The following is a 12330-nucleotide window of genomic DNA, read 5'->3' as shown; positions in this document are numbered from 1 at the left end:
AGTTTTTGACTCTAGAAATTTATTTTCCACTGCATAACAATGTTTAGGTGGGCCATAGAGGAGCCCTGAAATAGTTATGTCCCTTAACTTTGAATTCAAGTTAAAATGTTCAGCTAGTTGAAACTCTTCTGTTGGGTGGTACCACAGGTTCCCATGTGGACGATGGCTGGGGAAGGGAGTTGATGATGGCAGTCTGGAGAGAATTCTTATTGGAGAACTGATAACTTCAGTGTCAGATGAAGATCTTGGGAAGCAGTGCCGTACCCCCCCTCAACAGAAATCCCCAACCACAGCTCGCAGACTGAGTATCACCTCCCTTACAGGAAAAAATACAAGTAAGCCCCTGCCGTTTCCAGTGCTCACAGCTATAACATGGGGGTAGTGACTACTGGGAAATACATTTGTTTTATATTAGCCCTGTAGCATCTTTAACAGGATTGTAACTTGTAAAAGCTAGGTCCAATCTGAAGGAACAATGGTTTCTAACCCTGACTCTGCTTCTAATTTGCTCTGACTTTGGGCAAATGACTTTATCTACCTGGATTTCCCCATCTGTCAAATGTGGATAAAACCTCTTGCTTGGAGCACAAAATTTTGAGGCTTATTGTAAAGTGCTAAGTATTAAGTGTTTTATTTCAGTTACCAGTGTCTGTTTCTCTCTGGGTAAAACATAATCTAAACAGAGCAACATGAATCCAGTGTCACTTTCCATGAGTGTGGTTCCATGTCTGTGCACGTGTTCAGAGCATTTCCTGAAGGGTGGGGACTGCAAACCTCAGTGATTCAATTGCCTTTCAAGTCACATGAGGCATTACTTGGACATGTGGAAGGCCATCAGTATTTTAAACAAAAACACTGACTTGTATTATGATGAAAAATTGGCAAGCGTTTGGGGGGGAAAAGCTCAGAATGATTCAGTGTATTAAAGTGAGAGATTAAAGAAGCTCTATCTATTTAGCTTTTCAGAACAAATGTTCATAAATTACTCAATGACATGCTGTAAATACCTACATGGGAATATTTCTGATAGTAGAGAGCTCTAATCTAGCAAGATCCAATGGCTGAAAACCGGAGCTAGACAAATTCAGACCATATATAGGGCACTTTTTTTTTTCTTTTTTAAGCTAGGGTAACTGACCATTGGATTGACATTTCAAGGGATGCTGTGGATTCTCAGTCACCTTGAAGTCTTTTTAAAAAAAAAAAAAGACTTCAAGGTGACTGAGAATCCACAGCATCCCTTGATATGCCAACCCAATGGTCAGTTACCTTAACTTAATTTAAAAAGCATCCAATCTAGATTTAAATATATGCTCTAGTTCAGCAAGAAGTTGTGGACTTGGTGCAGAAATTACTGGGTGAAATTCTTTGGCCTGTGTTATGCAGGAGGTCAGTCTAGATGGTTCTAATTGGTCCCTTCTGGCCTAAAATCTGTGAAAAACTCCTATCAATAAGAGTGCCAGAGGTATATGTGATAGACAGAGCTTCATTAGTTGAAATAAATTATTTATAAAGGAAAGTCCTTGGCCTGTGCAGTTTTTCTGGCAATTAATTTGGTTAGTTTTGATGTTGTTCCCTGGACATTTATAACAGATTTGTAGATTTGCTTAATGCAAATAACTCTGTGCACTATTCCTATATTAAAGATAGAATGTTTGAACCAAATCTGGTAGTGTTGAATTTGATTAATGTGCATTGTCTTAATGTTCTTGTATTCAGCGACTGTGCTTTCCATTAATTTACAGAACCTAATGCAGGGCAGATACAAGAAGGAATTGGGGAGGCTGTGAACAATATTGTGAAACATTTTCACAAGCCAGAGAAAGAGGTACTCTCTATCATTAAATATACTGTAATTAGAAGAGAAAATATATGTAAACCTTTTTATAACCTGGAAAACAGGGATCAGTGTACCAGTAACAAGTGTTACACCTGGGCTTTGAAGCTTGTTGTACTTAAAAGAACTGTATCTTTTTGTTCCATAGAGAGGCAGTCTTACCATTCTGTTATGTGGTGAAAATGGCCTGGTTGCAGCACTGGAGCAGGTCTTCCACCATGGATTCAAATCAGCTCGGATTTTCCACAAGAACGTATTCATCTGGGATTTCATAGGTAAACTGATGTTACGTTGGGGTGAGAGGGGAGAATGGGTTAGAGGGAAATGGCCGCAAGTGTGCATACTTCAGATTTTAATAAGCTTGGGCTCCATTCAGTTTCTACAGAACAAACTTCGTCTCCTGATCTAACCCTATGTGAGTGTTTAAGTGCAATTGTGCTCTGTGTTGTGAAAATACACTCCCGGCCCTGAGCAGCTTTCAGTTTAAGACAGGCACAGATGAGATTATGTGAACTGGAAAACCCTGGTGAGGTGTTAACTTGGGATAGTAACCGTTTTGGGGTTTTTTTCCTTTGTCACCAACACATATGTAACATAGGGATGGACTGGGGAGGGTCTTTAACTGATGTGGATTAATAATGTATTTAGCCTTGTAGAAGAAGCGGGTGTTAGGAGGCATTAGAGGGGAATGGCTGGCACAGTTTGGGAGGTTACTCAAGCAGAGGGGCAGCATAAATGAAATCCCAATGATAGGAGTTGAAGAAGGAAATAGTGTGAATGAGGCCAGTGTCTTTTGTCAGTTTCCAGTGAATGGGGTGTGGAGGGGTGGGGATGGGAGATTTTAAATTTGATGTAGTGGGCAGGAGTGAGCCAGTGAAGAGTTTGAGGGAGGGGAGTGATCTGGTCTGCTCAGGAAAGGATGAAGATTTTAGTGGCTGCTTTCCCTACTCAGTGCCCCTCTCCACTATGTGGCAAATGGGGAGGCAGTACAGGAGCCACTTTTAGTAACCAACGGAGGAGAAGATAAAATTGTCACAAAGCAAAGGAAGGAAAGGTTGGGTTTTTTCCCATATGTGGCAAAAGAAGCAGTAACAAGACTTGATAATAGTCTGGATATATGAGGAGAGAGAGAGACAATAGTCAAAGATGACCCAAGAACACAAGTCTGAGCCCCACAGCAAGGATGATTATTGTATACAGCAATAGCAAAAGGCAGGAGTGGGGAAGACTTGCTGGGAAAAGCAAGGAAGAATTTACGTACAATAATTCCAGAGTTACATCTTCTGAGACAGCAAAAGATGAGAAGAAATGGTTTTAGGAAGGAGGTGACAAGGAGAAAATGTACAACCGCAGCATGTACTAGAAACCAGCTTTGGAACCACTTTTGGAAATGGGTTCAGATTCTGATCCAAATTAAACTTGGCTTCCCTCAAATCCAAATTTGTCCACTTCACAAGAACTGCTACATTGGTATATCTCCAATTATTATTAATCTCCTAGAACTGGAAGGGACCTTGAAAGGTCATTGAGTCCAGCCCCCTGCCTTCACTAGCAGGACCAATTTTTGCCCCAGATCCCTAAGTGGGCCCCCTCAAGGACTGAACTCACAACCCTGGGTTTAGCAGGCCATGTTTGACAGCCTTTTCTCAACAGACAGCCAAAACATGAAATGATAGAGGGTTTTGCTTCTCAGATTGAGACTTATTGATACAGACATACACTGCTACCTCGATATAACACCACCTGATATAACACGAATTTGGATATAACGCCATAAAGCAGTACTCCAGTGGGGCGGGGCTGTGCACTCCAGCGGATCAAAGCAAGTTCAGTATAACAGTTTCACTTATAACGTGGTAAGATTTTTTGGCTCCTAGGAACAGCGTTATTTCGAGGTAGAGGTGTACTTGTAGGGGTAGCTTGCATGCCACCTATTAGAAGTGCATTTTCATAAACAGTAATTCACTGAAATATTTTTGATAAGGAAAGGTGAAATTGCCAAAGAATTTTCCTAAGATACAAACCTAGTAAATGAGGTGTTGGGAAATGGCTTTCAACTACAATCTGATGGAAAGCGATACTGATTAGAGACTAGTCTTACTCAGTGGATGTTATACAGGTGATTATTTATTTGTCCACACTGCTCAGCCCTTGGGTCTCAAGAATATATTTTAAGGGAATAAATAAGTTAAGACTCTTAAGCCTGGGGATAGATCTCACCCAGGAAATCCATAACTAGTAGCTAATAACATTTATAAAATGGGAATAATTAAACTCTTTAGAGACATTTTTGTGGTCCTAATCACTAAACTAATTCATGATGCTAATTTAAGTTACAGTACACAGTGACCACATTTGCCAACTGTCACCACGCAGCGGTTTCTGAGACCACCACACTTTTATTTAGATAGGATGTATAGTAACCATGAGGTAGCTTTGGGCACGTGCTGACTTTCTGTTTTTTTTAAATAGCTTTCTTTGCATAATTGTAAGGTGCTGAGGTGGCTTCAGAATGTTTCATATTAATCATTGCATGGTTTTACTTTCTCTCCGCAGAGAAAGCTGTTGCTTACTTTGAAACCACTGACCAGTTTGGGGACAACGAAGAGGACGTCTTGCTTCAGAGATCATCCTGCAAAACATTCTGTCGCTATGTAAATGCGATCAGTACTGCACCAAGGAACATCGGGAAAGACGGCAAATTCCAAATCCTGGTTTGCCTGGGGACTAGGTACAGAGCAGCATTCTTCACTGTGGTGTTCTCTAGTGTTGGAATAGTCAGTTCAACACTCTGTGTCACTCTTATTAGGCACCTTAATTTACCAGCTTAAAATATCTTGGACATATAAATTGGCCAGTTCATACTTTTAAATAAATGTCCTTAAGAGCAGAAGAGAAATGTAAGTAAGATAGGTATTATTCCTGATGATTAGCATATACATTTCTGCAAGTCACTTTTTTCTGTTTTAATGCAATTCTGGGTATCTCTTTACATATTATACATGAAGTACAGGCCTCGTGAACTCAGGGTGCCCTCAAGAGGAAGCAGTCCACCTCTTCCTCTCCCAGCTCTCTTTTTAATAAGCCAAATGAAAATGGGCACACAGCTATTTCTGTCTTTGCTAAATCTGCCTTTCCTAATAGGATTTTGAGCGCTTCTGTTGATATTTTTTCCTTTTTCTCTTTTGTCTTTATGTATCTAGATATTTTTAAAACTGCATTTCACCAATACAGAATTCCTGGCCGGGGAATTCAACTGAATCTTTCCCTGTGGCATTACTCTGACTTCCTTGATCTCTTCCCTGCCTTTACTCTCCCATGTCAGTCCTCAAAAAAACGAAATCATTATACCACCTACAGTGTGGTCAGGGATTAATATTAAAGTAGGCTCTAGACGTTTTCTTTTTCTTTCTTTTTCCTTCTATTGACCCAAATACAACAGTGTATTTCTGTTTCTCTGAACATAAATAGGGTAGTAAAACAAATGAATTTTTATTACATGCTTGTGCAACATCTAGAACAATGTGGTACTCACCTGATTGGGCCTCTAGATACCACTGCATATAAATTATATAAACAGGCACTCAGTTATCATATGGGGAGCTTTTGAGTGCAAATGACACGCGTCACCTATGCAAAAATGGACACTGTGTTCTGGGATGTGCTAAAGGCAAGAGTTGAGATTAAGTTCTGCTGGACACAGCAGATTGCATTAATTCCATTCTTCTCTCGGCAGGGATCACTTCCTTCCTCAATGGATTCCATTGCTGGCAGAGTGTCCGGCCATCACAAGGATGTATGAGGAGAATGCCCTTCTGCGGGACCGCATGACAGTGAATTCCCTCCTCAGAGTCCTACAGACCTTACAAGATTTCAACATCATCCTCGAAGGGTCACTCATTAAAGGAGTGGATGTTTAGCATGGCTTTGATGAGAACTTCATGATTTCTCTGCTAAGCAAGCAAACAAAAATTGGGGACTTGTTAGAATTTGAATGCTGCGGGAGTGCGTCACTGGAAAGCGGAGCACCTTGTTATCGGATGGGAGTGGGAAGCCTAGTTCACACCAGATTCAGGACTGTTCTTAAGGCTGCAGACAAGCTAAAATGCGGTATTGTAGTTTATTTGAAACAGAATAAAGTAGAGTATTTTCCTGTGTTAGATGTATGTAAATATGCTATCTTCTTTAAGAAATTATATTACTCTTAAACTTTTCTTAGACAATGTTCTCGTGCTGAAAATAAGGAGCTTAAAACCCTGGGACAGCTGTGGGGGTTGGGGGGAGAGATGTTGCGGCTTGATAGCAAGGAAGAAGCCAATCAATGTGTAAATACAATGCAAACTCAGCAGGGCTTTTTTCAGGTGTTGCGAAAACACAGGAAGTATCAATATGTAGCCACTGCTATCATCTCATTCTTGGAAATGTTGTGAATGTGCACTGTTTACCCTACTGTACGCTGGTTCCCTTGTTTTATGTTTTAAAGATCCAAGCCCCTCCATGTATATATGCTGTGAGTTGTCATATTTAAGATCTTTTGTGTAATTTTTATCAATCAGCACAAGGTGAGGTGCAAATGAAATGTTTAAACACTGGGCAGGAGGAATTGTTGAACCTCCAAGAAAACCCTCCAGGACCTGATATGTTTTTAAAAAATCCAGTACAGCACCAGGCTGTATTTGGGAAATATCAGTAATTTGATTTGTCATTTTGTCTCTCTTCTGTCTGGGTTTTGTTCAGATGCTTTTTCCCCCCGTCTGCATTTGTACTGTGGATGATGACGTATGCTTCAAGAAGAGGTTGTCTGCTTCTATAGGTTTGTTGAATAACTTGGTTTAGAATATGAACCAAGCTCTGTTTCTGTTGTGTGGCTATAGAACCACAAACACTGACTTTGCTGTGCTACAGGACTGTTTCAACCAGTTGTAAAATACTGGCAAGTTACTAGTCTTCCTTTATCCTGGGGAGTAAGTGTTCCTGGGAGGCATGGGATCGCTTTGGTTTTGAATAATTCAGCTATAGAAAAGAAGTGAGGCAAGGGGAATTTGTGTCAAGGCTTCTGTCTCATACTGTTTCAAACTAATAATGTGTTAAAGAAACACAAATGTCACAGGCACAGAACTTGGAGAAACTGGGAGCTGCTGAAGTTCCACATGTTAAAATAAAAACTAAATCAATTGGGGGATAGCATGCAGCAAATATCTGGGATGTCATTCAGTTTTCCTTCCACTGAGATTTGATTTGTGCAAAGCTGGGGGCATGTTAACTCAGCCATTAGCCGCCTTTGGAGATGAATTTAAAATCCTTTTGTTTCACTGGATTAATCAATTTGATCACAATTTATTCTTCAGTGGTTGCCTGGGTACATCACACAGCTTGGTGTATATATAGCAATATTTGTTTTGGAGAGGCCCTTAATAAAATAACAGATTACATTGTAGGTCAGAACTGCAGTGCATTACAAAAGATTTTGGCTGAATGTTGAACATTGCTTTTCGTTATGTCTGGGAAGCTAGTGTCCCCCAAATAAATATAATGGAGAGGAACAAGATCCAGAGAAAGGGCTTAGAAATCATGTCTGTCTTTCCTGCTTGCACGTTGCCACCTTCAGAACAGTATTAGAAAACTGGCGTTTTAGTCACTGCTAGCCTATAGACAAAGTTTAGTATCTCCAGTGAGCTATGGTGAGGTAGGATGAGGGTAGTGCTCCTTCAAAAAGTATTTGAAAAAGATTAAGGGTAAGGGCAGGCTGAGGGAGATGAAGGCAAAATGAAAATTGGATAATACAAAAGTATTAAGTATTGATAGAAAGGAGATGGCACTAACTTTTGGGAATGATGGCAGTGTAAAGCACTGTATGGGATATCTGCAACAGAAGGATTCATGTCACAGGCTGCTGAAGGTCATGCATGTTGTGACGGTGGTATACCCTCTCCTTCTAAAAGCTAGTAAGAAACATCCACTCTGCTACTGCCCTCCAGCTGGGCAGTTCTTGTAATAGATTCATTTTGGTGTCGGGAAGGAAGTCCTACCTCATATCTCCTGGACAGATGACAAGCTGTCAGATGGCATCCATCTTATTTGAAGAAAGGGTTGTAGTGTATAAATAGAAAAATGCTGACCAAAAGCAGAGGAGCCTAGAAAGATACAAGGATCTCATCCAGACTATACCGATCTGTGCTCAGCAGAGCTATTTCAATATCTGAACATTTATGTGCAAAACAATCACTATACTGACATGCTATTCAAATTGCTATCCTCACCCTTGAGGTTGTCATGGGAGAGGTTCTGTGTTGCTTCTTGATTTAAGCAAGGCAGAGCTTTTACCAAATTGAAACGGTTCAGAATCTGTGAATCTGCTCTTGCTTGAATTGACCAATACCATCCAAAATGTTCTATGCAGGATGGCAGTATCAATATTGGAGTTATGGAGAACAGTTTGAGGGGCTATGAACAATGCAGAGGGTTTGTACCAAAAGTCCACATCTGTACATTGACTCTAAATTAATCTTTACATCTTCAGAAGGGTGTATTTTGGGATGGCCGCACCACTCCAGTTAAAGTCAATAGGCGATATGGCCCACAACTGAAAAGTCCAAAATTGAGTCTTTAAATGAATTGTAAACTAAGTATCAGAATCCATACAGCACTAATATGTGATACTGAGAGCTTAGAAAGTTTGAATTTTTATTATTTGCAAATCAATTTTATATCCTATAATTAGTATTAGTTCCCTGCCACCTGACATCCCAATCTTCTAAATGATCTTCATTACACCATGAAAAATGATCCATTTTGTCATTGATCTGTTGGCTTTTTGCATGTGGATTATATTTCCTTTCCAGAGGAATCTGCCCTCTGGTAGTTGTGCTTTGTTTTTCTGAATACTTATAGCTGATAAAGGAAGGTAGCCGTTACACTGGGCCACAGGGAAATTAAGTGGAAAATATATGTGGCTTAGGGTAGAAATGAAAATGGAGGCATCCTTAAAGGGCAGGCATAGAGGGCAAGGACTGTCCACAGAGGGCAAGTATGAGAGGAAAAGGACTTCTTAAAGGTAGTCTTTTTAATCTAAAGAATAAATCAAAACCTGACTAATTTAAACTTTAAATATGGATTTTCCCTTATAAAGTAGATGTAAAAACCCATGGTATTTAACTTAATATATAACTTCACATGGAAAGCGTTAACTTATGGGACACATTTATTTTGTCAGGTTCATACCACATGAATGATATGGGAAGAATATTATGTCTAAAATTCCCTTGTATGTAGTAAAACACTGTAGGTGCCCTAAGCTAAGGTATTTTGAAGCATGAAGCACAGCTGAGTGCCTCTCATCCCTAACACACTAGTTACTTGACATGCTTGGGGGTATGGTTCTTAGCAATGAAAGGTTATTCTTTCATTTATTTTTTTTTTTAGTAGATTACTTTGATAATTGGAAACTGAGTATTTTTTTTCTGTGAGGTCTACAGGAATTCTAGCCCTCTAGAATGTTGAGAAGCCGATCAGGATAATCTTAAGCTAACACAATTTATACTTCAGTATTAAAGCACCTTTATTGGTTGAGAAATGGAATCTTGGGAAAGATCAAAGCCCTCTGGCGCCTATTTTTACGAAGCAAACTCTTTAACCAAATATTGCCTGTTTCTAGTGTCTGCGTTCTGCATAGTATTACACTAACGTTCAGTATACTAGCTTGAAAGAGTCAGAAAATCAAATGCATCACTGAGTCTCTATAAAACATGTATTTATATTTCTCTGAAACTTAACTGGATTCCATTGTGTTCAGTGAAAAATCTGTTTATTCTGAGCTGACATTTGTAATTAGTTTTTGTTCAAAATGATCTCTTTAAAGTAGTTATGTGAAGGCATATTTAAGAAATTTCTGTCTTTCAGTCAAATGAAGGTGTGAATCTCATAGGGAAATGTTCTATGTTACACTTGAAATGTACAAATGTGCCCTGTATAGTTTAAAAAAAAAAACTTTGTCTCCATAGTAAGTTTATTATTATTATTATTATTATTATTATTATTATTATTATTATTATTATTATTATTATTATTATTATTATTATTATTTGTCTTTACATTATTACTAACTGAATCAGAACTGGATTATTTTCAGAAAGAAATTAGTAAAAAGTATTATATCAAGCACTTTAACATATAAACTGACATAAGTTTTTCAGGTTTTGGAGTACATTTAAATACAGCTTTTCATGCTATGTTCTTTACAAATAAAACTGTGAAAATAAGAATTTGTCATTTTCTCCTTGCAGAATAGCAACCAAAAGATGCCCAACAAAACTTAATGAGCTGATTGAAAACTGGAACACAGGTTCTGTAGATAGGACAGGTTGAATATAACAATTCTAATGATATCTTTCTGTGACACTGTAGAGAGGAGCTCCTGGGTATTCTGTGTTTGTATCCTTCTTGATATTTAGCTCCCCTGAGCAACAAAGTGTGACTGTGATCTTCATTTTGAATGCTGAGACTGAAATATTTTGTCAATCAGAGGAGAGAAGCTTGCTCATGGTGAAATTTAACTCTTCGAACAAGAGACACACGATGGGTGATGTAATATTGTTTATTGGACCAACTTTTGTTGGTGAAAGAGAAGCTTTCAGGCTACACAGAGCTCATCTTCAAGTCGTCTTAGAACAAGAGCCTTTTTTAGATTGCTATCTGAACTGACCACCCTGGGTTGTGTTTCCCTTCACATCTAGCCTTTGACTCTTTTTTGGATAATGGGATGCACCTTGACTGGCAATGTCCTAGAGGTTATATTTTGTTCCCTCTGGAGCTGGGCTGCCCACAAGCTTTGATCCAAAGTGCCACACATCATCTAGCTCCATCAGATATTTTGTATAAAGAATGCAGTAGTGTGAAAAGGGGAGATGGACTGTGAAAAGGGGAAGATGAGAAGCACTATGGAAAAAGGTGCAAAATAGTAGTGACAAAATTGTTCATTGTACTGTAGAAGAAAAAGATAAGGGTTGGATTTTCAAAAGCATTCAATGTTGGCTTAACCCTGCTTCAGCTGAAATTAATGACAAAACTACCTTTGACTTCGGTGGGAGCAGTTAGTGAATTCCGGGCGGTTCTGAAAATTGTACCCTTAAAATACACCTAACAATGTCTGTCTTTAAAACAATTTTTTTTATTTTATTTTTTGCCATTGGAAATGAAGAAACAAACTCTGCATCGCCGACTCTTAATTTTTTTTCACAGCACTAGCAAATTTGGGATATTTTTCCGTGTCTCAAGAAAACATCATGAATGGCTGAATTTTCCCTTATTCAAAATGGCTACCATCTATTACTGTCAATGGGGCTGAAAGCAGCAAGATTGCAGGGAGATGGCAGCTGTCTGCATGTGGAAGTGAAACTTCCCTCAGTAAAGTTGACTGCTACCTCCTATTGTTTTCAATTAGATTGAAGCCCTGTCCACTGACAAAATGGGTGCCCCACTATGGCTCGGGTACCACACTATGGTGTATAGCGTGTGGACTGTGAGAAGCAGTAGAGACACTGCAAAGTGAATGGGGAGTATGAGGTGAGCAGGCATGAGAGTGGTTCAGAAGGCTCTGTGGGAGATTCCTAGGGCTGTGTGGGAGACAGACCTGCCATGCCACTGAGCCCTGCCCTCATGTATGGCCCTAGGGCAGTGAAGGAGGAAGTTAGGCAGCAGTTGCTGCTTGATCTGGGTCCCAGGACCCAGAAGCACAGCTTCCCTTCTGATGCCTTGGAACATCTCCTTTATTTGGTATCCAGGCAGAGAAGTCCCAGAGGAGGCTGGGGAAGTGGTGCTGCTGGGTCCAGGAAAGCGGAGAACCCGATGGCCAGCAGGAGATAGGAGACATGGGGAGTCAAGTCAGTAGTAGGGGAACTGCCATCCAGTTCCTATTGTAGGGATGAAGTGAGGGTACATGGAATTTCCATCTGAACAGCCAGGGAGAGGAGTACATTTAAAGGTGGACTTTTCAACCTGAAATTCTCTCACTGGCAGAAGAATAGAGGGGGAAGTTAAAAAGCCAAATGACAGATTAAAAAACATGGTTTGACACTTAACTCATGATTTGTGAGGCCAGTCTCATGGTGTTTTGGGATCAGAGTTGTGATTTTTGATCTCTTGAGGCTGGCAAACCTGCAAACCCAATGAAAGGTTGAACCTCCCAGTAGGAACCATTTCTGTGAAAATCTCCAATAAAACATTGTTTTTAATGATCACTTCAACAGCAGGCCTGTGCTGTACACACCACACCTGCAGGATCTCATGAGGCAAATTTCAATAGAAGTGACAATATGTAACACTGTTTTCTTACTATATGTACATTTAAAACCAGACTCTGAGGGATCAAGGACTGCGAAAAGAGCAAAATGCAGCTGGAGCTGTTCCAATGCCATGTGTTCAGTGACCTTCCTCAGAAATGAGGGAGGAGAGAATAAGCAGTAGTTGGCAAAACTGTTCGCATCAAGAGCTTTTTG

At 39.7% G+C, this 12330-nt stretch overlaps 1 protein-coding gene across 5 annotated transcripts in view; it reads left to right on the top strand.

The window, feature by feature from the left end:
* The window catches only part of DENND5B (DENN domain containing 5B), a 199772-nt gene extending 189905 nt beyond the window's left edge, over window positions 1–9867 (top strand). For all 5 annotated transcript variants that reach the window (XM_030543467.1, XM_030543458.1, XM_030543486.1 and 2 more), the window contains 5 exons: window positions 148–335; window positions 1746–1828; window positions 1986–2112; window positions 4394–4568; window positions 5574–9867. In XM_030543467.1, the coding sequence (XP_030399327.1) occupies window positions 148–335; window positions 1746–1828; window positions 1986–2112; window positions 4394–4568; window positions 5574–5757 (757 nt within the window). In that variant the 3' untranslated portion in view covers window positions 5758–9867. The remainder of the gene's footprint in view (window positions 1–147; window positions 336–1745; window positions 1829–1985; window positions 2113–4393; window positions 4569–5573) is intronic.
* The last annotated feature ends 2463 nt before the right edge of the window (window positions 9868–12330 follow it).

Source organism: Gopherus evgoodei, chromosome 1 (assembly GCF_007399415.2).
Source record: "Gopherus evgoodei ecotype Sinaloan lineage chromosome 1, rGopEvg1_v1.p, whole genome shotgun sequence".
NCBI lineage: Eukaryota > Metazoa > Chordata > Testudines > Testudinidae > Gopherus > Gopherus evgoodei.
This window is presented reverse-complemented; position numbering and strand designations above follow the sequence as displayed.